Raw genomic sequence first — 24,315 nt, forward strand, 5'->3', positions numbered from 1 at the left:
CTACATCCTCACCATTTTCAATCAACTGGCCAAAACTGTACTATGTTGATACTAAAATAGCAGTAGACGATCTGTAGTGCTACATCCCTGTCCACATTCCCTGTAAAACCCTGAAAACCTAAGGCAACATTATATCACAGCTGCACTGTTTTGAAAACGTCAAACAGAGGTTCTGCTACTCAGGCTTGCTGCTCTCTCTATCCTGGTACAGAAATGAGCATTGTGACAGTAGGAACACCTGGTCAGTTCTTGCTGCCATCACTTGGGCTCACTGGGAGTTGGGGCCAAGAAGGCATCATCACATTTTAAAAATACATATGTTCAAAAAAGACTGGTATCCTGGTTGTTGATAGATTCATTTTCCTGGATATACTGGAGAATGTCCACTTCATTCATCGTCTGAATCCTGTTTTCCTTTTGCTTTGCCAGTGAAGGTGAATTCGTGCTCCTGGGGGCAACTGCTGGCTTCTGAGGCAGTGGTGGTTTTGGTGGGACCTTAGGTTTTGGTTTGGAGGTAACCTCTAAGAGTTTCTCAAAACTATCTTCAACTCTGGAATGGAAAGAAAACATCAGTAACATCCTGGGAATTTGTGAATTGCTTTTTGTTTTGTAAGAAAATGCAATCTTTCAAAACAAAACCTTCTGTAGGAGAAGGATCTACTCTGATGAATTTCTCTCTCTGTAGAAGTTTCTGTAAGAACCATCTTTTTTATAATGTGGCTTTTCAATTCACTATACAAGTTAATTTTACATGTTTTCAAATGTCTAAAATAAAGGCAAATTGCAATTACTAAAAACACCAAACTTTATTTTAGTTTGGGAAACAAATGGGGTTTTTTGTGACAGGATGGTTTGCTTCTCCATAAATTTTCATGAGAAAGTAAAATTTTCCACATTCAGCTCTGTTTCTTCTTCATCCCCATCACCCAAAACTGAGATTAAACATCCCCATGCTCAATCATGAGAAACTGGAAACACTAATGGATTTTTAAATTCTATGTTCACATTTGGTTCTGGCAAACTGAAGAAGTTTTGCAATCTGTGACCATATACAACAACTCTTTTTGGTGATAATTTCCCTCTGATTCCTACTGAAATAACCCAGAACACCTCAAACAGTTCAGGTATTTTCCACTTGCCTTGTTTGACCTTATCAGAGATGTAGCACGCTGTGTATGCCCAACTCTGTTCCCACATGAGCTGTTGAAATCTTTTAAGAGAGCCCTTATCATAGATTATCTTGTGACTCCAAGAGCTGTGTGCCTTTGGAAAGTCAAAATGTGGAGGAAAGAAAAAGAAAGATCCTCTCCAGTGGCTCCACTCACTGGAACAGCATAAGGTACTGGACTCTAAGGAAGATGCCTTTTTAGTTCCTCCTTCTCCATGACCTGTAGGGAGGCCATCCCTGGAACATGAATGAATCATTTCATGTCATGTATTTTTTGGTTCTTCCACTCATTTGCCTTTCATAGTTAGAATCATGGGATCATAGAATATCCTGAGCTGGAGGGGATCCATCAGGGTCATCAAGTCCAACTCCTGGCCCTGTACAGGACATCCCAAGAGTCACACCATGTGCCTGAGAGCATTGTTCAAAAGCTTCTTGAGCTCCATCAGGCTTGGTGCTGTTACCACTGCCCTGGCGGCCTGTAGAGTGCCCAACCACCCTCTGGGTGAAAAACCTTTTCCTCATATCCACTTTATAACTTCCTCACTGCCAGGCAATGAGGCATCTTGGGGGATTACCCAGACTGCTGTGAAACCACTGGGATAATTTGTTTCCTAAATGAGACAGTGATTCCTCCCTTTCTCTCTTTGTTCACCAGTACCAGTAGCCTTAGGAAAGATACTGTAAATGCCTCTACCACGCAGCAGTACAACTGGTGGGGCTTTCTGCAGACAGTTAAAAGTAAAGCTGAGCTTTTCCATAATTTGGGAAGCAACTGATAGGGCAACTGTCCCAGACCACAGGGAACATGATCAATTGAAGAACCAACCTCTCTGAGACACTTTATTCCTCCATCCATAGTAAATATTGTTTGAATGTTTAAACCATAGGTACTTCAAGACTTACAGCTCCCTCAAACTAAGGATCCCACTATTACTAAGATAAATTGCATGATTTCAAGGGTTTCTTTTTTGTGTTCATCCTCATTAAAAGCTGTGAGGAACTCACTACTGTACTGCCCAGGCTGAGACAAACTACACCCACCATGAACCGGCCATTAAGTCAATAAGGATTAGCCTAAATTTTCTGGTGTACAGGCAGTCGGAACCCTTTAAGGTAAAACCATTCCTGAACTCAGACAGATATTCGTGTTACTCCCAAAGAGAATCTAAAAAGAATCACTTTTAACCAAGGCTACTTTTGTAAAATCAATAGCATGAACACTGATATCTAAAACAAGGGAACACCTGAACAGACCAACTGATGGGCAGAGCCATTCCCGGAGTTCTGCACCTTGAACTCTACCTGTGGTATTCCAGCAGGCAGCGCCTCAGATTTCATCCTCCAAGTAACTCTGGAGATTATATCCTCTTTTATTTAGATAAGATTTCTGATGTCTTTTATTTTCCATGATTCCTTGTGGGTGACATATCCTACTTACAAAACACGCTCAATATATTTCTGAATTCCTCATCTACAAAGAAATTAATTTCATTTAAGCCCAGGCCTTCCTGTTTGTTGTGAACTCTGATATCCAAGAGATATCACACCTGTGATCACATTGCCAAGACATGTTCTTGTTCTCTTTGCTGTGTAATAAACAAAACTTGTTAGGGCTGGTATTTCTGAAGCCTCCCTTCTTGGCATAAACAAACAAGTGAATGAATCAGTGTCCATGTCATAAAGTTTTGGTCTTAAATAACAGAAAACATAATAACCAGAGGAACAATACACAATATACACAGAGACCATATGGAGGAAGCAGGATTTTGAACTAGGTGCCCCAGAAAGGAGAGCAGTAAATCCAGCTCACTAACCTGGTATGATGGTACAACTTCCCAAATTCTCTACTCCAGCTTCTGTGCTAATCACAGCAACAAAACCACTCAGCACAGCCAAAAAAATACCCCCAAAAGATCCAGTCCAGTAGGTTGTGGGGGTCTTTAGGGGATGGGGGTTTGGTATTCTGCTTTTAAGCCAAAGATTCTGCAGGAGAAAGTCTGGAAGCTGATGATGTAATTTCCTTTTTCTGTCCTGGATTTTTTCAAGACCTTGGTTAGACAGAATTCTCTTAGAGAGAACATAGCAGATAATATGTGGTCTTTGTCTCAAAACCTGCTTTTCAGGGCTGCAGTGCTAGGCAAGCTGTTTGATCCACTGCTGTTTGATCATGTGACACACAACCGTCTTTGCAAAACTAAAGAGGTAAAATGCAAAATGCCTCAGGCAGAGATAGAAACAAGGACTTCTATTTCTTGAAAGCAAAGGAATTGTTACAGTGCATAACTACCACCATATCTAACTCCAGGCCAGGAGGAAAAAGAAAAAATCAAGCAACTATTCTGAAACAAGATTAAAGGAAGAACCTTCCCACCCTATCTTTTTATAGACAATCAGGCAGAGAATCCATGTAATTAATCATTCTTTAATTAGTCTTTCTTTTTCTGTAAAAGAAAAGCAGCACCTCACTGTTTAAAATTCCTGCCATATTGTTGTGCTGATTCACAGACTATTGGTGGAAATTCTCTCTGACACAGAAAGCAATCAAAGCCCTTCCTGAAGAAAGGCTGTCACAAAGCCTTTCATGACTGCTGGCATGTGGACATCCAGTCAGTAAACGAGTTCTGACTTGGAGGCAGATGCAGCTGCCACAAGAACATCAACATTTTAGATGCCACTTCTCTGAACTTTGTCCCATCTCTCTGGACCAGATCTTTGGGACAGGAATGACTGTATGTACAACGTGATGGGGACAGTGACCTCTGCTTGCTGGGAATGCTTTAGTGATGAGAATCTGTAATGAAAGCAAGAGACAAAGACTCCCATAATTTGCTAAAGTATCCAAAAGGCTCGTGCTAGAAGCTCAGTTGTGCAACTAACTGCAGTTCTTGCAGAACAGACTTTCATCTTATTAACTTTATTTTGTCTGGTGTTAATTCCAAGTACGAGAGATACCTTAGTGAAGCCTTGGGGAATGCTGTTATATCACATCTACAATTTAGGAAAAGACTTGTGCCCAAAAATAGGCAGGAGACTTCAAAGTATCTGTTGTTGCCTATCACATCTACTGTGGTCAGGAGAGACAGTGTGATGTCCATCAAGGCCCATGGACAGATACAGGCTGGAGTTAACCCCAGGAATGCCAACCACTGGGGCTGTGAAGGAGGTATCTCTCCTCCTGCTTCAGCTTTCCCCTACAATCCATTACAGGTAAATTCACAGTGGTATTTCAACCAGGGCCAGGAAATACTTCCGGACACTGGAATGTGACAGTCCGTATTGGAACCACTGGCATGGTTTTGGTCTGGGAGAGATTAGCCCTCCTCCAAAATACTCTCCAGCACAACTGGAAGCTTGTGTGGGACAGGGACCCTTCCCCAGAGGCAGCTGCACACAGTCCCCTTGCTCTGCAGCTGCAGAGAGTCCAACAGCACGGATGCAGCCCGGTGGTGCTGCCCGGCCGAGTGCCAGAGAACAGGCTCAGTAGTGCAGGTCAGTCCCACAAGAAGCCCTCTAAGGAAATCAGCCTGTTGGTTACATTGCTCACCTAGGAAATGAGACAAGTCCATTTTTCCAGTCTGAAGAAGTTCAAACCTCTCTCTCCTGCCTCTTTAGAAAGTTCCCCAATCCCCAGCCAAAGGCACAGCTGGGGCAGGGGAGAGCAGGCAACTTTTGCTCCTTGAGCTGATGATGTCTGTCAAAAATGCAAACAACCTGGGGCAAGATGGTTGAAATTTGGTGGGTCTCAAGCCCAGCAAAAGCATCTCTTGCTACACTAGGACTCCACGTTGCCTCTCTACATTATTCTACACAACCTGTACATGTTCCTAGGAGTGGGGCAAGGATTAATGTTTCCAGTCTAGCAAAAAACTTTGTTTTGTTGGCAAGTTTACTTCATAGCTTTTCTAATGCTTGTAAGTAGCATCCCAACACATCACAGGAATGAAAAAAATAAATGCTTGAAAAACATCACAGAAAAATTTGTTTTTCTATAACCTACTGCAGCCAAATCAAGGACCTTTCCCCACAGTTTGGTCATAGCAAGCAAGAGAAACTGCCCTGGAGTGGTCAGGAGATTTCTGACTCAGTTATTGCAACCTTCTCTTCCACCTCTACATTGCCCAAATAACCCTCTCCCAAGGGATCTACGTTTAAACCCTCTGGAGTTTCTCAAAGTTTTTTTCCCAACTATAGTGTTCTCATATTCTCAGGACAGTGAGCATTCGTGCTGGAGACGGTGCCCCACATGACTCCTGCATAGGTTGAAGAGGTGTTACTCTTTGAATTCAGCATCTGCTAATGCCTGCTGAAAGAAGAACACACAAACTTTTTGTGCTTCAAGAGTGGCAACAGTTCCTTGGAAACCAGAAGCTGACAAACCTGCTCAAGAAGCTCTATGGACTGAACAGTGTTTGGGGTGCAGTTTCACAAACAACCTCAGTCTTAAAAAATGTAATGCTCCTGAAAGGGTTATCAGTGCAATCCTAAGAAGGAACACACCAGATCTGCCATCACAGGGCAGCAGAACTGGGATCCTGCTGCTGACACTTTTTTTCAGCACTGGAAAAAGACAAATGTTGTGCTGACAGCTGCTTCCTTCCATCTCAGCTCCCTATTCATTACCAAAGGTGAAGCTAATTAAATCTCTCTGAAAAGGCTGCTCAGACAGCTGTGATAATTATTTCAGGCTAGGATGTGTGATAATTTATGTAATTCTGTGGGCCCACAGAGCTGCTGCAACATTCACAGGATCAATTCCAGCGTTAGTTTTCCACAAAAACCTGATCCATTACACCAGGCAGGCATGATTGAGATTAATGAGACAGAAATGTGCATGCCTGCAGGGCTATGATCTCACTGGCATCATGGAGACATGGTGGGATGGCTCCTGGGACTGGAGCGCTGGAATGGAAGGATACAGGCTCTTTACGAAGGACAGGCAGGGGATGTGAGGAGGGACTCTCACCCCCTATGCCAGTGACCAGTTGGAGTGCACAGAGCTCAGTCAGGAGCCTCAGATGAGGAGCCAGCCAAGAACTCAGGGGTCAGGATTAAAGGGAAGGCAGGGACAAGTGACATTGTAGTGGGGGTCTGCTACAGGCCACCTGACCAGGAAGAGTGAGGGGATAAGGTACTCTACAGAGGAGAAGCAGCTTCACATTCACAAACCTTGGTCCTCATGGAGGACTTCAACCACCCCAGTATCTGTTGGAAGGACAACCAGCAGGGCTTAAGCAATCCAGGAGGTTCCTGGAATGCATTGAGGCCAATTTACTTCTCCAAGTGACAAAGGAACCAACAAGGAGAGGTGCTAGGCTTGACCTCGTTCTCACCAACAAGGAGGGGAATGTGAAGCTCAAGAGCAGCTGGGCTGCAGTGATCATGAAATGGTGGAATTTGAATCTCTCAGGACAGTGAAGTGGGTGCTCAGCAAAGTAACTGCCCTGGATTTCAGGAGAGCAGACTTCGGCCTCTTCAGGGATCTGCTTTGTAGAGTCCCATGGGATAAAGCCCATGAAATCTTACACAGCAATTGGTTCTCAACGCTCAACACTTGTTAATGTAAAGTTGGTGATTCTATTTAAAACAGTAATTCTCATTTCATATGAGTAGGTATCCACAGTGAGCACAGTCTTCACTTTGCAATGAGAGCATTTATCAGATTCTCTTCTTCCTCATGTTGTGACAAGCACAGCCCATGCATATTTTGCAGACTCATTTGCCTCCTTAACAGCCTCTGCCTCATGAGTTATAGTCACTGCTGAGGATTCACTGCTGTGCTGACACTGCTGTGGTGCTGCTGCTGCTGCTACAACCACTCAGGTACCATAAAGATCACAAAGGATTCGGTTGCTCCTGTGTTCTGCTCTGAACATTATGTTTCTCCCATCCCCCTTTGGAAGAAGGTTCTGCCCTCCTCTGCCTTAGGCAGCTCTCTCCTATTCTGCCCATGATTCACAGTGAGTCAGACACTTCTCAGATCTACCACACACATGTGAGCAGACCCTGAGGTACCTGTGAATGTTCAATACACCAGTGAAGAGCTCCCACATCTTCATTATTCAGCTGCTCCATTGGAGTGTAGTGAACATGTCCAGGTTTCTGGACCTGCTGGTGCATCATACCTCAGGACAGTCCGAGATCTTAGCAAAATGTGCCCAGGTAAACTTTTGGTATGATACAACTGGTATGACTATGTCCAAGAGACCCAAGATGTTTCCATTTCCCTCCCGTAGCATATCCAGCTCTAGCCCACTAAAGGAACAGGTTGCCACAGCTCCTGCTCTGATCTGAGGGCGGGGGAGAGATTTCTTCAGTTCTTTTTGGGAAAGTAATTGTCAACATGTACAGGGCAAAGGCAGGACTTATTCTTAGGCCTCAAAATAAGCTCCTATGCCAGGAGATTGCAGAGTTCAGCTTATGTTGAACATTTTCTCACCACAAAGGGTCACTGCCTGGAAGAGAGACTGTGGCACTGCCCTCCAAGAACATTCCACACCAGTTTCGTGGTAAGGGAAGGTGGGAGATGATGATTCAATTGCTGCCTCTATATTAGTGAGACCTGATTGTTCTGCTGAGGCTTCTAGCTGCACAGCAAATGAAGTGCATTTTGCACAACCACTGGAGAAAATTCCGCTATGGGATTTCAGGGAACTGCAGTGAATTTGCATAGAGGGGAGGTGAAGTGTTGCATTAGGTTAAAACAGCACTGCTACTCCTCCTCCCCTCTTTGCCAGCAGCTTCTCCTTTACCCTCAACTGCCTTGCATTCAGTTCATCAGCCCTCCACGATGTGCAGGTAACACCATGAACTGGGTTTACCAGGGGAATTTCAGAGGGTGTTAGGCAACTGAACATATCAACAGATCCTGACCTATCTGCCTATACCTCTTGCACAGCCAGGAGTTGCCTCTGGATTCCCATAGCACCTTTCCCATTGGACCACTGGCATGATTTTCTGCTTCATTACATGTATTCATTTCCAACTGGATCTTGATGACTTATCAGCTATTGAAAGCACTGGGACAAATCAGGAATAAATGAAAACTACTGGAATTTAAAAGAAATGAAATCTTTTCTCATGGGTTCCCATAACCATCTGGGTGTGCTACTGTTGTTGATCTCAAACTGATCTGAAAGCATGATCTGATCTGTTGGTCTCAGAGCAGACTTCAGAGACCTTTCTCTGAACATATATAATCCAAAAGAGATTAACACGACAGATGGAGAAGTTCTCTCTGGTGGATAAAAATGCAAGGACTGCACTGGAACAGGCCCTTCTCCTGTAGTCATATGAACACTCTGGATGAAGTGCTGTATGCTGAGTTCACTAGCAGAGAAGAAAATATTGCAAGCACACATGTATTTGCTCCTAATATACCACAGCATAAAATCAGGTCATGTCCTGCCCCATCAGCTTCTGTAAACATCAGGTGAGCTGTCAGGATGTAATGCAAGATGGCACCCAGCCCAATTTAACCTTTGTTTAAAGTAAGTCAGGTATTACTGCTCAGATAGCCAGCACTCTTCCATGCATAGAAAGCAGCAGCTGCAAAATTATCTGCTTCAGGAGAGCTTTGAAACCACACACAGAGTCTCTCTCCAGGGTTTAGTACCTACTATGGAAATCATACATCCTAACAGGAACTGGTTGACACAAATTAGCACTGGAAGCAGGCTGGCCTCATCATTCAGATGCCAGCTTGAGACCCAGAAGGAATGAATTTGACTCATTACTGCAGCACAGATTCCCTGTGTCTCTCCAAGCATTGGTTCCCTGCTTGATCTCTGGAGGATTATCAGTGCAGGCGAACCAGCCCTGTGAGAGAGATGTCAGGGATAAACGCATTATGTGCTGATGTGTTCCAGTGCTACACTATCAAGGGAGAAGCAATAAATTATACCCTCCTACAACTCTGAGCTCTAGCCCTCCTTTCCACTAGATTAAAAATTAAATGCAGGGTGATAAAGAGATCTTTACTGCTGTGGAGGTATGCACAGGATCCCTCCTGGAAGCATGCACGGAAGTCTGTGAGCCATCAGCATGAAAATCATTCCTCTTGTGGCAAGAGCTCCTGATTTCACGTCCCTGAAGCTGAACTGCTCTTTATCTCTGGGCTTTGTCCCTCACTTTTCACAATGGAGGTCAGGTTCCCTGTGGATCGTTTGCAGAAAGCAGAAGTGTCATGTAGAAAACGAGCAAGATAGCACACCTTGGGCCTTCAAGACCCTTCCTTTGGAGTCACAGAATAATACCTTGCATCCCACCTTTCCCAAAGGGTCTTCCTAATTTCCTTTTTAATGTGTTTATCTCCAAGCTCACATCTTACATTTTACTTGTCAATACAAGTATTGATTCACAGTTTGCATTCTGAGTATTTAAGCTTTGCTCCCGAATTAATCTCTTTCAAGATCTAAATAACATCTCAGACCACCTTCATCCCACATGACAGATTTGAGATGAGTACCTCAGCAGTTCCTCAGTGTCCTCCTCAGGAGCCCCGCTCAGCACGTAATTGCTGTGCTCACAGGCAGCTGGCAGCAGGAGTGAGTCACCCAGTCTCACCACCCCACCGAGGTCTGGGTCTTCAAATAACTTCAGATCTAGAAAGGGGAATCAGAAGCTGCTGTAGTTAAATCATACTATGTAACACAATGCCTGCACTAACACTAACTAGTAAATCTGGCTGGTTGGGTTGAAAAAACAGATCATGTAGACAACTATTTTTTTTCCAAAGACTTCCAGCCCACAAAGTGCAGTAATATTCTGCACTCTAGGGACTTGATCAATCTGCTTTTTCCTTGCACTCAAAAATAGGTCACATTACTCTTGCTAGTGTGGCATGAGTGACTGTGGGACAGCACAGACCTTAATATCCCAGTTCAAAATGTGAGAACAGCTATGGGAGCTACAGGTTTCATTTGTTCTTTCTGAATGATTCTACATGATTCTGCTCAGTTGAAGATTTGTCTCAACATTTCCAAGTCATTATTTAGCCTGTATACTATGCATCACTGTAATTTAAAGGCTCAGTTATACACATGATTTAGATAAAATAATCTGTGCATATACAAATACAGAACAACTTTACTCTGTTTCATCTTTCTTCTGGGACCAACTGATGAGAAATCCTTTTCTGGGCCAAAGAGTCCTTCATCTGGATCCACCTCCTCTTCAAAAATGGTTAATTTGGGCTTCTCTTCCTTGGCTGGAAAAGCAGGTGCCTTCTTTGCTTTTTTAGTTCTAAAACATAAGAGGAAAGAAAGCCAGCTGCAACTCTTCATTTAACAAGCAAGATTTATGGCTAGAAAGTCTCATAAGCTGAAAATACATGGTGGGAGGCTATGAAAGGTTTAGACAAAGGTACACAGGCATCTGTTAATTGCTGGCAGGAATGGGATACTGAGCTGGAGGGACTGTTGGTCAGACCTTCTCTACCTGTAGCCATGTTGTATATTCTTAGTATCTGTCAAGGAGCCCAACGGGAATGGGAAGAGCAGAGCTAACAATGCTGTACTGTGCAAACTACCACTCAGAAACACTGAAGCAGTTTTACTCCTCCCACACAGAAAGCTTAAAATAAGAAAGAAGATCAGTTCCAGCAACACTGTTCGAGACAGACAGAAAGGGGTGGATTGAAATACAAAGTGCAAGTTGGTCCATTGCACTGATCCCTTTGGACGGGTATTTAAAAATCCCTTTGGCTCCATTTCCTTGCCAGCTCCTGCTGCTGCTTACGATTGCTGCATACTCTTTTCATGAAGGTATTAGACAATCCCCTCATTTCCACATGGTTTAAACAAGGAGAGTTGACTCCCCTTCCAAGAGCAGAGTGAAAAGCACCTGCCTCTTGCTCTCATACCCAGGATTCACATTCCAGCAGCTGAAGCTACAAGGCAGCTCTCTCAAAAAGGCAGCTTGAGTTATTAAGCAAACCAGATGGCACAGAAAAGAAAATTTAGAGGACAAAAATCTTTGGGTGAAAAGTCCAATTCAAACTGGGCTGAAAGAGAAGCAGTCCCTACAACAGCATGTTCTTCCAAAGTAACTGCCCTATTTCAGAGATCTTCACTCTCAGCAGCCCTGGCCCTGCAATTTCTAACATAGCCCCTTTGAGTGCCTCTTCCAATAGAAGATCTGATCTCCTTTGCAGAGAGCAGGTCAGGTTTCAGCCTAGAACAAACCCAATTATCAGCACTTAACATGCCACAGTCATCAAAAACTAAGAACAAGGTCAAAAGATTATGCACACATTCCAACTACATTAAAGGGTCTTGTAGAATCCTCTTCCAGTTACAGCTGCACACGAAAGTGGAGTCCAGTTACTTCCAGCTATTTTCACAAGTTTATTATCAACAAACTGTAACTCATGATATTATCTTGCTACCACCATTTTGCAGCAAATGCAGCCTAAGAGCAAGCTCCATGCAGAATTAAATATTGCTTTATTCGGAAATATACCCTATGTGATACACTAAAGGTATATAAAGGTGTCAGTAACTAGTTTGCTGAACTATTTATGACAAAACCCTTCATTTTAAAGCAGAAGAAACTTTAATGAATTTCCCTTTTTTTTGATTCATATTCATCAGGGATATGCCTCGAGTAACTTCTGAATTTGAGCTACTCTTTTGAGCTTTGAAAGCTCAGCTCCAAGGAACTGCTTCAAACTGAAATATTTGTGAAAGACCCTTCTTTCAAAACCTGCCAAAATCTGAAGTTATAATATGTACAGGCAGCTTTCACCCAGGATTTCTACAAAAACCCAAATTCATTGTTTTATTAACTGTAGTAAGGGATCTATCATTCAAATGAACCTAAGTATTAAAGGAAAAGGTAAAACAAACAACAACAAAACCAGAAGAACAGTAGGACTGAGTCTTTCAGAGCTGACAAACTGATTAAAAAAAATAATTAGTAAATACAAATAAATCTGATCTACTAGGGAAGAAGCAACATTTATTTGCATAATTCATGCCTCACAAAGTAGTCTTTGAGATGTGAATGACAATATAGGTGAGGATTTCCCAACCTAGAGAATGCCAAAAGTCTTTGACAAGACTCGTTGTCCATTCAGAGAGTTACAACAGCTCTCCTGATGCATAAGAGCCCATCATGGCACAGGTAATTATATAAAGGAGCCAGTACATTGCCAAGCAACAGGTCTCCACCCCCATGAAGTTAGCAAGGAGTTTACTATTAGTTAGCTCAAATATTTGCAGTAAACAATACCAGAATGGTGGGAAATACCAAAGAAAGGGAAGAGAATCATAAAGAGCATCATAAAGAACAGCATGTAAACCAAAAATAATGGAACTGAAAGGTCCTGGTAACAACCCTCTGTGTAGTCTGGCCACCAAACCAGCCCACTGACACGGGCTCACTTTCTCTTTGGCCAGGGGACTACACTGGCAGCTACGGGGCACAGGGCTAGACCTGCTGGGCCTGTCTGGTACTGGTATGAACAGGAGGAAGTTGTTTTTCTGCCTTCAAGTTGTTTCCCCTGACTACTCTTCTAAGGAAGCTACTGTTGGGCTGCCAAGTAATTCCAGCATATCCACACAGGGACTCTGTTGAGGTCAGTCCCTAAGAGGGAAACAGGATTCCCACGGTTCTGTATTTAGCTGTGCCAGTCCAGACTGTACTGCTGAGCAGAGGTTAATGAATGAGAAGGGGGGTGTGAGAAGTTTCAGAGCCTGTCTGAGGTTCTGCAGCTGGCCCGAGTGTGCATCTTGCCTGCCCACCTATCCTCTCTCTGTATGTTGGTGCTACGTCCCCATGAGAGGGCCCAGGGACTCAGCTGGAGCTGAGCTGATCGTGAAATCCCAAGCTGGCAGCCAGGCAGAGAAGAAGCTGCAAGGACAGGTAATTCGATGACAATGATGTACCAGGGTGCAGTAAACTTGTGTAGGAATGCAGAGTCTTTGGGGAAGACAGAAATGAAGGAACATTGAGTCTTCCAAAGTATTACTGTACTCAAACCCTGCACTTCATTAGCACCTTCTTCATACCTCATGCTCACAACCTTGGCATCTGACATTTTGAAACTATCAGCATCCAGCTGGCAGAAGATGACCCATGTTATTGCTATTTCTTCATTTATGAAACAAGTGAACTTTGGGAACATCATTCTAGTGACTTTTAAAACCTTAACAAAAACCAAACCAGCCTTAAAGATGATGTATCCTTTGTTCAGCAGAAACTGTTTACTCAGTTGAGCCTTACTGACGTCTGTGGTGGCCGGTGAGCTTACGTTACAAGGGATAAAGAGAGTCTGCTGGTGGGACAACAGTACCGAAAGATTCTCCTCAGGTTAGGGTGACCAGAAAAGCTTCTCCCAGGGTGCACTGTTCTGTTGTGTTAATCTACCCCAGTTCTGCTTCCCTGGTTGGCCCGTGGCCCCTCCACCCCCTTGCTACCTTATATATTTCATATCCCAGAAAGTTCTCCACTCCAGGTTCTCCCCACTGGCCTTTGCCCCTCATCACTCCCCCAGAGCTTCACCATTGGTCCCTGGTGCTTGCCCCACTCCTGTACTTAAACCTGAGCTTTCCACTGCTCTCGTCTTTGCCTCTGGGATCCTTCACAGTGTGGAAGCAATAAACTGCTCCTGTGGAACTCTGTGCAGAGCCCCTTCCTGCCTCTTTCCGCTGACCATATTACTGAAGCTGTCCGTGCGTTTGTGCGTGCACGCCTGGGTGAGTGTGTGGCTCGTCCTGCTGAGAGGCTTCGCTTTGGAGAGGCTTTTGAGAGATCGCTGCACCTCGCGCTCCAGCACAGAAACTGCAGAGCCCACGGAGCCCGAGAGAGCGATAGATGTCTACACAGGAAGCACTGTGAGAATACCTCAAATAACACTCCTGTCTCCTGCTCTGACTAAAAAGGAGCCAGACTGCCTCCTCAGTGACTGTACAGAAAGACTGGCCTCCTAACTGACATGGACCAAAACTGGACGATCAGAAATTAGAGTATACAAATCCACCTAGGCAGGTTGCTGGAACACTTTAAAGTCCAGCTGAGACTCCTGGCTCCCAAATGCTGCTCAAATCACCCATGAAAATGTCAACAAAACCCTGTATGCAGACAGTTTCAAACCTCACTCACTTTGTGAGCACAGTTCTCCTGTTTACTGACACAATGTAGGTCACTCATTTGGCAGCCTCCAGGTCTCACTGGCACAGCCACAATACACAAAAGCTTTCTGTGGAAAATGGCAACAAGGATGGCTAAGAGACTCCAAAGTCAGAAGATTTCCAGACCTGTGTGTGTGATAGCGTTTGTGAAACACTGGAACCCCGGATCCAAAGCTGGGTAACACTGCTTTAATTCACAGAGCATGTCTACTGTGCTCCATACAGAGAGGAGTCCCTGCCCCATGCTCACTGCTGGGTTAAAACAATGAGTGTCGTTATCAAGAGCACATGTAACCTCAGCACACAGGCAGAAGTTTTCAGATGTTATTATTCTGAAAATATGACCATCTCTTTTTTATAGAAATAAGATTATGCTCCAGAAAAGGAGTGTAACAGTAACATTAAAAAAGACTTATTCAGAATATACATACTCATATATTAGGTATCCATGGAATTTTACAAGGCAAGAGCTCACTAATATAAATGGACGTCCCAATTCCCACAAATCTACGTTCAGGCTTGAACAAAACAGCTACAGCTAAAATAGCAGCAATATTAGCACATCTTGAAAACCACGTCTGAAAAACAAAGATCCTATACACTAGTTTGTGCAGAAAACAAAATGTCATCTGCTGCTTTCTTTTCACTCAACAGTGCTCATTTTCCAGAGCTGCCTGATAACAACAGACAGGACAAAAGGAGTCATTCTCATCCGCTTTGGCCAAGGGATGACCAATAGAAATTCAAAGCCCATCACTCACACAGCCTCGCTCCTAAGCATTAAGCCACCACGTCAAGTGCTGGCTGCAGTGATACTTTACCTCACACAGAAATATTTTCCTTGTGGACAACACGCTAATTTACAGTATTTTAAATGGCTTTGGCATGTCTCAAAATAAGATCATGTGTAACTGATGAAATAAATCTCCAATTAGAAATCATTTGGAACAAGAGCATTCAGTTGCAAAGTTTGTCTGCTGCAGCTCCCAGATTAGGTCAGCCTTGGATTATTGTTCCAGCAGAGCAGCAGATGGAAAGAGAGCCCGAAGGAACAGATTTTTCTCAAGGGTTCAAAACTCGAGAGTACCTGTTCTTCCTAAACAAAGGCAAGCTGTGTTTATAACCTGTCCCCAAGTTTTCTGATTATATCCTTTTCCAGTGTAATTTGAAAGCAGATGAGAAGACCACAGATGGACAACTTTTGCTTAATACACAGATCATTAGCAATAATCATAATACAGAAAACATTTCCTAAAATGTTTTCAACTAAGTAACTAATAAAGCACTCAGGCACTCATAAGCCTGGCAAGGGAATTAAGGTTACAGAGTAGACTGCAAAGAAAGAAAATTAACATAAAGGAGATTTCTTTATCATTTTCCTCAGATTTTCTAGACTAAACCAGAGTGTAAGACTTGCTGAGGGAGAACAGTTTGGACTTAACAAATTCTGAAAGACATTATTCCTTGGTTTATTTCCTTTAAAGTCACTACTCAAGCTAAAGGAATTACTTTCAGGAATAGTTACATTTCAGGAATTACTTCTCAGGAAACTCTTTTTAACCCTATAACAATTACACGCTAAGAAAAAAATTCATTCTCTTACATTAATTAATGATTGTTACAGGTCTGTAGCTCCAAAACGAACAAATTCTTGAGTGAGTACTGTGTTGCATGCCTGTAAAGTGATGTCTATATGGAGTATAACTCAGCAATAAAATGTGCCACAGGAATTTAAATTTGACCACTGTAATTAAATCAACCTGCCAACATCATCCCTTTACGAGACATTCTTCACAAAACATCCTGAGCAGCCTCACAATCCAAGTCACCCAAGCTGAAACAGTGTGTGAAAAAAACTTGCTAGTGAGCATGTTTTCTGCCACACTCTCAACAGATTTGGGAGCAAACACTTAAAAAGAAGGCCTCACAAAGAGGAAATTAAAGGTACTGAACGTATGCAATGTCATGCTGAGACTTCTTCAAAGTAGCAACTAGAAGTGATGAATGCAAATAGCAACCATTTTGGCGAAGTGATTGGTTTCTTCAATGCTGAAACCCCCTCCCCTCCCCACATGAACACACTACTGTAGCTTCTTGTTAGAGCTATTTCCTGAAAAAGCACTGAACATGTGAACAGTTGATACCTCATCTTCACACATTCACACACTCATTTTCAGATGTGTTGGGCACTCACACCTCATGCAACAGTATCATCAGAAAATGGTTTGGGTTGGAAGGGACATCAAAGATCACCTATTCCAACCCCCCCTGCTGTGTACAGGGACACCTGTCATTAGGTTGCTCAGAGCCCTGTCCAACCTGGCCTTGAACACTTCCAGGGGTGGGGCATCATCCACTGCTTCTCTAGGCCAGTGTCTCACCACCTTTACTGTACTTATATCTCATCTAAATCTGCCCTTTTTCAGCTTAAAACTAAAAGTTTTAAGGTGTTGTCTCACTACAGGCCTTGGCAAGGTCAAATCAGCAGGATCTGCAACTGTCTGGTGCCTCCTTCCAGGACAGGCAGCCTGACTGTAACCGCTACCTCTACTTAATAAAGTTTTAATTTTAGGTTATTTAATCTTTCACTCCTCACAACAGAATGCTGCCAGCCCCCTGGCCTCACACTGTGCTCCTCAAGAGGAGACCATTTCCACTCTGCTACTGCCTTACCTGAATTGCCTCCTCACCACATTCTAAAGCAAAACGGGTACAAGAGCCCAGACTGCAGACCTAACTATTTTTTCTCTGTCTGTCAACATAAAAGCTTCAAATAGGATAGAAGATGTTTGCATAAAAAATGTCTGGCCTCTCTAATCCCTGACGCTCCACATAAAGCTCAGTCTGAAGGGTACCTTTCCTTCTCTTTGCCTGGTACCTGCACAGACCAACCCCCAGCCTACAGAAAACCTCTAGCAACCTGCACATGATGTTCCAGTCTTAAATTTTGTCTGACATATGTGTCACACCACATCTAAAGAGCTTAAGAAAAGCTTGAGAAGGGCCAGTTACCAAGGCAGTGAGCAGATTCCAGCAGTAGCCAAGCAGGATTTGCATCGACTGGAGGAGGGATGATGGGGCTGAGCCTGGTTCCCCACTGCCTTCCCTGCCTCCCATCTTACTGTTCACAGAGGTCACTTTTTCCTCTTGGCTGTGCCATGGGTAAAACAGACCTCTCACCACAACTCAGAGATGGCTCCATAGGAACTACAAGAGAGGAGGACACAGTGAGACATTGTCAGAGCTAAATGACACTGCTGTTGCAGACACAGCGCCGTGCTCCGGCTGCTGCCTCTCCTGCTGATCATGAGATCAAAACATCTTCCATGAAAAGAGAACACAGCTTTCCTGCCTACAGGTTTCTTGTGATGATTTTTTTTTTAACACAGGTAAGATAAAATTGCTCTGGGTGAAATATTCCCTAGGCCATGGATATACCTATTGCACAAAGCAATTCCACTTGTGATGTTGCAGACACTGCTGGAGGCCAGACTGTAGGGACAGTCACACCAGGGAACACGCCAGATGCAAACTCTCCCTCCTAGGCAAGACACTGAGGCTCTGCAGTGGCAGCTGCCTAGGGGCTGCTGTCTGCTGTAAGCAGAAAAATGCCTGACATAATTCTGCATTTTTTAAATTGGATTCCTATTTATGATTTTATTGCTAACTAGCCTGAGCTCTTAGCAGAGAAACTTTTGCAAGGTCAGTAATTCCAGGAGCTGGGCACTGAGCTTGGTGTGCCAGCACTTGGCTGTCAGGCTGGAGGGGAGTCCAGTGGGGAAGCACCATGAGCCCCTTGGGGAGCACAGGGGGGCTGGGCACTGAATCACTGGAACCTGCTAAGTGCCAGCAAGCCACAACACGTGCCTGAAAGAAAACAGAATGAGCAGCCTTCACAAGTGTTCTGGCTTATGCACATGATCCAACTCACTGCTGGTGTTATTTGGCAGCCATGATAATATTCCAAAATCGTAACAAAATTCCACTCCTACTGGCAAAAAATCTCTGAGCTCAGCCCAGCCACAGTGACACACTATTCCCACAGCACCCTTCAGAGCTGGCAGATAGATGATCTCAGGCCTCCAGCTAGCATCTCTGAGGATTATGACTTGACACAAGCAACATGAGCCTGTAGATCCACACAACTCCTTTCAGAGCCCACTCCTTGCTCTCCTGCTCAGCCACCCAATGATCTGCTCCTGCCTGCCAGCCCCTTGGGATGGCTGCATTAAACACTGAAGGTTCCTGTGCTGCAAGGAAAATGGATCAGAGAAAACAGACTGTGGGTAGAAATGCTGGTAAACATCTCAGGCTCTCATACCCCAGATGATGTGAGACCTCAGGCTTGTGTGGGGACAAAAAGCAACAAACATAGTGGTCCATCAGCCAAGGAGAGCCTTTTCCAGGCTTAGCTACTGGTCACTCACAGTGTGAGCCTGATCCTTGGGGTCAGTTTGCTGACTCACAAATCCTAAATGCATTCAAAGAACATTAAAGCTCTACACTGTGAAGAGTCCATTTAATAAGTTGGAGACGTGAAAAATTACCTGAGGTTTGGTAAGGAGAATCTTTGGTTGAATACACAGAACAGAAACTATATCACTGATCTGTGTCAGTAAGAGGGACTAGTGGAAAAGTGCTGAAATGATGCAGGGGAGTAGCAATTACAAGTAACTGCACAATGTTTTAAGCTTTTATTCCCTGGTGTTACAGTGGCTATGGCAATGTTGGAGGAAGAATGATGATTTCAGACAGAAAACACAGACCCAGGGCATTTCAGGATTTGGATCCATAGGCAGAAATACTACAGCAGACCTTTCACACACCATGCGGCCAGGACAGAGAACAAACACCAGAGAGTCAGTGTGGTTGTAAAAATACAGTACGTCAAACATGGTCAAAATGCTGATTCATAGGGCTGACTTGTTCCTGTAGCTGAGCCCCTTCATGCTGCCCACCCAGCTTCTGGCCTCACTCCTGTCTCACTTCATCTTCCTTTGCTCTTCCAAGAGGGGACACTGGTACCTGCTGTACTGCGTTTGCATGACAAGGTTTTGGTAGCGGGCAGGGGCTACAGGGGTGGCTTCTGTGAGAAACTGCTAGAAGCTTCCCCATGTCTGACAGTCAATGCCAGCCAGCTCCAAGAGGGACTCCTCACTGGCCAAGGCTGAGCCCACCAGCCACTGTGGTAGTGCCTCTATGATTGCATAGATAAGGGGGAAAAATTATTCTGCAACTGCAGCCAGGAGAGAATGAGAATGTGAAAGAGTCCTGCAGATGCCCAGGGCAGTGAAGAAGGCAGAGAAGATGCTCCAGGTGCCAGAGCAGAGAGTCCCCCGCAGCCCCTGGTGCAGCCCATGGTGGGGCAGCTGTGCCCCGGCAGCCCCTGGAGGCCCATGGGGGAGCAGAGATCCACCTTCAGCCTGTGGGGTATCCCAGTCTGGAGCAGGTAGATGTCTGAAGGAGGCTGTGACCTGTGGAGATCCTACACTGGAGCAGGCTCCTGGGAGGACCTGTGGCCCACGAAGAGACAATCCCACACTGGAACAAAGAGTGTGAGGAGTCCTCCCCCTGAGGACAAGGAGCAGCAGAGATGACACGTGATGAATGACCCCATCCTCCATTCCCCATCCCCCTGCACTGCTGGAGGGGAGGTAGAGAAAATCAGGAGTGAAGTTGAGTGCAGGAAGAAGGGAGGGGTTGGGGGAAGGTATTTTATAATTCAATTTTACTTCTCATTATCCTACTCTGATTTGACTGGTAATAAATTCAGTTAATTTCCCCAAGCAGAACCTGTTTTGCCTGTGACGGTCACCGGTGAATGATCTCCCTCTGTCCTTATCTCAACCCATGAGTCTGTCATAATTTCTCTCCCATGCCCAGCTGAGGAGGGCAGTTGACAGAGTGGCTTTGGTGGGCCACTGGTGGTCTCTCTGAAGAAGAGAAAGATTTTGACAGTGAATTCCACAGCAAAGGTGCCATGAGCACAGGAGGCAGCACACACACCTACCCTGCGAAACAAGAGGGCTGGTGCAGGACTGTATCCATCCTTTAAAACACTTGGCCTTGGTCTTCCCTTGTTCTGTGTGGTGTCCTGGAACGAATGTTTATTCTGCATCTGTTTTTAAGTTCAAAGTGCTTGAAATAACATGAGGGTTGTGCTAGAGCTCTGCAAAGTCATATCCTGAACTGGTGCTAATGACATGCTTTGGGCATAGAACAAAGTGGGGGTGTTTGAAGGAACAAAGACTGGTGTGATACTGCCAGAAGACTGTATATGGAGAGAAGCTTGATGTCCATGTCACCTCCTAGAAATGGTCCTTGTGAGGGGTCCTGGGTACCAGCCCCTTCCAGGAAGAAGTGATAAGCAGAGCACAGAAAGGAGACTGCTGTCCTTTGCCGTCTTGTCCATTTGGCTGTAGGGTTTAAGGACACCTTCACATCTTTCATAACATCCACCAGCAGCACACAATGGCACCATGATGGCATCCCTCCTATGAGCAATGGTGCTGTGCTGCCAACAGCTGGAAAAGGACTGGCAGACCAGTTCCTCCATGAGAGTAAGGGCTACAACAGGCTCCACCTCCAATTAAACCAATGCTTAACTGTCAACAAACCACAATGTTTGGATAGCCCCACAACACCTCACAACCTTTCAGAATTCACTCTCACAGCACCTCTGAGCATCAGAGCATGCCAGCACTGTTCCTTTACAGGTCAGGAACAAAATGTGGTCCTGAAAACCAGAAGTGAGCTATCTGCAGCCTAAACAGGATGTCTTTGAAATGAAGAACTGAAACTAATTCTCCCGAGACTTTGGCACACAGTTCTGGACCATGTGCTTCTCCTTCCTGTTCCAGCATCCTGCATTGTGTGGCACTGCCCTTGTCTCTTGACAGCACCACTGAACAAATAAAAACAACTCCAATGAGGTCAGGGTTTGGTGTAACGGCCCCTGAGGGAGGAAGTGTGGGTTTATCCCTCAGAAGTCTCTTGAGAACACATTTGCTTTTTTTCATATTACAGGAACAGTTGGGGCCATGGTTCTGTCACTCACAGCCAAGAGGAGAAAGATGGATGATTCAGGAACAAGTTCCAGGCCAAGACTGTTACACACAACAACAGCCTATGCTGGCAGATAAGCCATCACACAGATGAAAAATGAGATGTCTGTTGCAAACAGGTCTAGGTAATGTTATCAGATAGTTTTGAGGGCATGACATCATGTTCTGTGTTTAATGATGCCATCAAGTATGCCCCAGATGCTATTACAGACAAAAACCAATAAAGCAAGGAAGAGAGAAGCTTAGAAGCCTTCCATTCATGCCACTCCAGTCCATTTGTGTATCGTGACAAAGAGCAGTTACTACAGAAAATCGTGGTTCATAGAGCAGACTTCGAAAATAATCTATACTAGTGAAAATCAAAGTCAAGATCTTTTCCAAGCCACCTGATACACTACAGCTCACACCCACATGGCTGAACTCTGTTACAGCCCAAAAGAGGCAGGCTGCACCTCTCCAGCCCCGGGGTTGCTCCTGAGCTATGCCACCACCCAACAGAGTGCCAGTTGAGAAGAGCCACAGCAGCCAGACCACCCTTGCTGCAAAATGCCCCTGGGGGTTTATGGCCATGGAGCATCCTCAGGTGCCAGGCATACACTCAGCACTGCCTGCACCTCGTTACAGGGCCCCAACTGCTCCAATCCTAACTCCTAAAAATGCACCTTCCTCAGGCTGCCCTGAGGGCAACAAAAGGTCAACAGCAAATAAATATGGTGAGTGCTTGGGCTGGGATAATGGGGCACAGTAAATGCCTTCTGAGTTTTTAGCATGTTCCCTGGTATGAATTAGGCCCAGGCTAATTATTACTTTCCCAAATGATGCCTGGACAAAGTTTAGGGATCAGTACAAGCTTAGGGGCCCTTCCTGTTTTGGCCACAGCCAGCTTGCTCTGGGGAGCAGAAGGATTTAGCTGTTGGACAGAAGCTACTTTATTCTAGTTGGCAAAAGCAACGCTACAGTTCCTCTCTGCTTTTATTTACTAGTTTAGCCACAGTCAAACCACCTACCAGAGCTGTGTATTTCACTGTTGTAATAAATTTTACTCCCCCTATGATCTGGATATGACTGGGCATCTCAGGCAATATGGAAAGAAAGAGTTTGACTCTTACCCAAAATGTACAGAAGGTAATGGAAAGCATTTCTTTTGCTTCAATGACAATGGTCATTAAGAACTATCTGAATGCCACATTTCTGTGCAAAGGGAAATTTTTCCCCAGGCAGATCTATAAAATCAGTTTTATTCCTTTTACTAAAGGGATAATGGAGAAATCTAACTTTTAAGTAGTGTGATATGACCCAAGAAATTCAAGTGCAGAATGAAGAGCTGCTGAGTCCCAGATGCATCTGTCCTTAGGACTGTTCCTTTTTAATTGACACTTCAGATGATTCCAGACCTGGCCAAATGCTGCAAGGGGCAAGTAGTAAGAGATGTGACCCCCCAGGTGTGTTAATTAGTACCAGCCTATAGTTATATAGCTAAATCATGCATTTTTGGCCAAGTTTTACAGATTGCTTTCAAAAATGGTATTCCAAAAGCTGATTCTTTGATCCTTTGAAATGAAGACAGAAATGTCTGCAGCAGGTCGAGGGGGAAAATGGAACAATGGTTTTATTAAGTCTGCTGAATTAGGAACCTGACAGCATTAGATGAAAGGAAAAGCAAGTCTCCCATCTCGACTTAAACTGAGCACACATTAACCCCACAGCTTCTATGGCCAGAAATTCTGTTTTACTCAGTGAACAGTAAAGCAATAGGGCAGCTCTGAATCCACCCTCATTAGCAGTCTGTCTCATCTATGAGCAGTTCCCTGCATCTGTCGATTAAAGATTTGTCCTGCCTTGGTGAAAGGAGCAGGCTCATCGATGAGGTAATGCTTTTTTATTCTAATTAAGGACTTGAGTCATCCTATTATTGTAAAGTCCATGAAACAAAACACGTTTAAATCTGCCCAATTACATCATGTTCAATCGTCTTCCAAAGGAGAAGTAAAAAAAAAAGAAGTTTTGATTCTGTGTAGTTATAAATTTATCCTGTAGCCTCTCTAAAGGATCTCCTGCCTACTACTCCTCCTGTCTCAGTTAAGTAATGCTGGATACACCTGCAGAGCGGCTCACAGTAGCTCCTGCACACCTTCAGTGCTGCCCAGCTCTGCTGCAAATGCCTGTGCGTCGCTGCCATACGGGAGGGGGAAACCAAAAGCCAAGAGCTCACTCAGAGGACTATGGAAATTATTTGAAAGCTGGTGCCAGCTAGTGGCAATGGCATTTTATTCCAGTTCCCTGGTATTACTTGGCTCTACAGTCCTTCTGTATACAGAAAAGTCCATGTTAAGTTTTATCCCTTTAGTACATTGTAAACAATGAACCAGGTCTGTTACAAATCCTGTGAAATCTTTCTTAAAAGCAGACAATCTGCTTTAGCAATCTGGTCAAATTCCAAGCTGGGTATTTGCATTTACATGGGTGCAATTCCCTCTGCATTTCCAGTTGAATTAAGTGTTCTTCACTTACAGCCTGATGCTGCAATGAAGTGTTGCATGAAGAAATTAAGTCCTTGCTGCATTTTACCCCAGGTGTAGTTACATTTGTGTTCTGCTTGAAAACACCACCGGATGGTACACACAGCTGCAACACTACACAGACAAGAGAGCTATTTTCAGCCCTTTGGGCTTAGGATGATGGCATAAACACAAATTAACTATTTATAAAACCCATTAAAGTATATTCTGTGTTCTAATCAGAAAGAAAATGAAGCACATTAAAATAATTACTTAAACTCTTTCCCAAAGGATCCTCATGTTCCACCTATGTATGCACTGAAATCACTCAAGCCAGTCATGACAGAAACTCACCACTGAACTTTAAGCCAGGCGATTGCTTAAAAACCTGCGGAAATAATGACTGCATATTCTCATGGGACCAAAAATCCAACACTAGACAGGGAAATATG

At 44.3% G+C, this 24,315-nt stretch overlaps 1 protein-coding gene across 1 annotated transcript in view; it reads right to left on the reverse strand.

The window, feature by feature from the left end:
* Nucleotides 1-321: 321 nt before the first annotated feature.
* HS1BP3 (HCLS1 binding protein 3) overlaps nt 322-24,315 on the reverse strand; it is a gene marked incomplete at its 3' end in the record, with an annotated part of 50,080 nt that continues 26,086 nt past the window's right edge. Inside the window, exons 5-7 of the mRNA XM_082277278.1 lie at nt 10,260-10,411; nt 9,636-9,771; nt 322-550 (exon numbers count right to left, since the gene is read on the reverse strand). Coding sequence (XP_082133404.1) covers nt 322-550; nt 9,636-9,771; nt 10,260-10,411 — 517 coding nt within the window. The remainder of the gene's footprint in view (nt 551-9,635; nt 9,772-10,259; nt 10,412-24,315) is intronic.

Source organism: Coloeus monedula, assembly GCF_965178545.1.
Source record: "Coloeus monedula genome assembly, chromosome: 2".
Taxonomy (NCBI): Eukaryota; Metazoa; Chordata; class Aves; order Passeriformes; family Corvidae; genus Coloeus; species Coloeus monedula.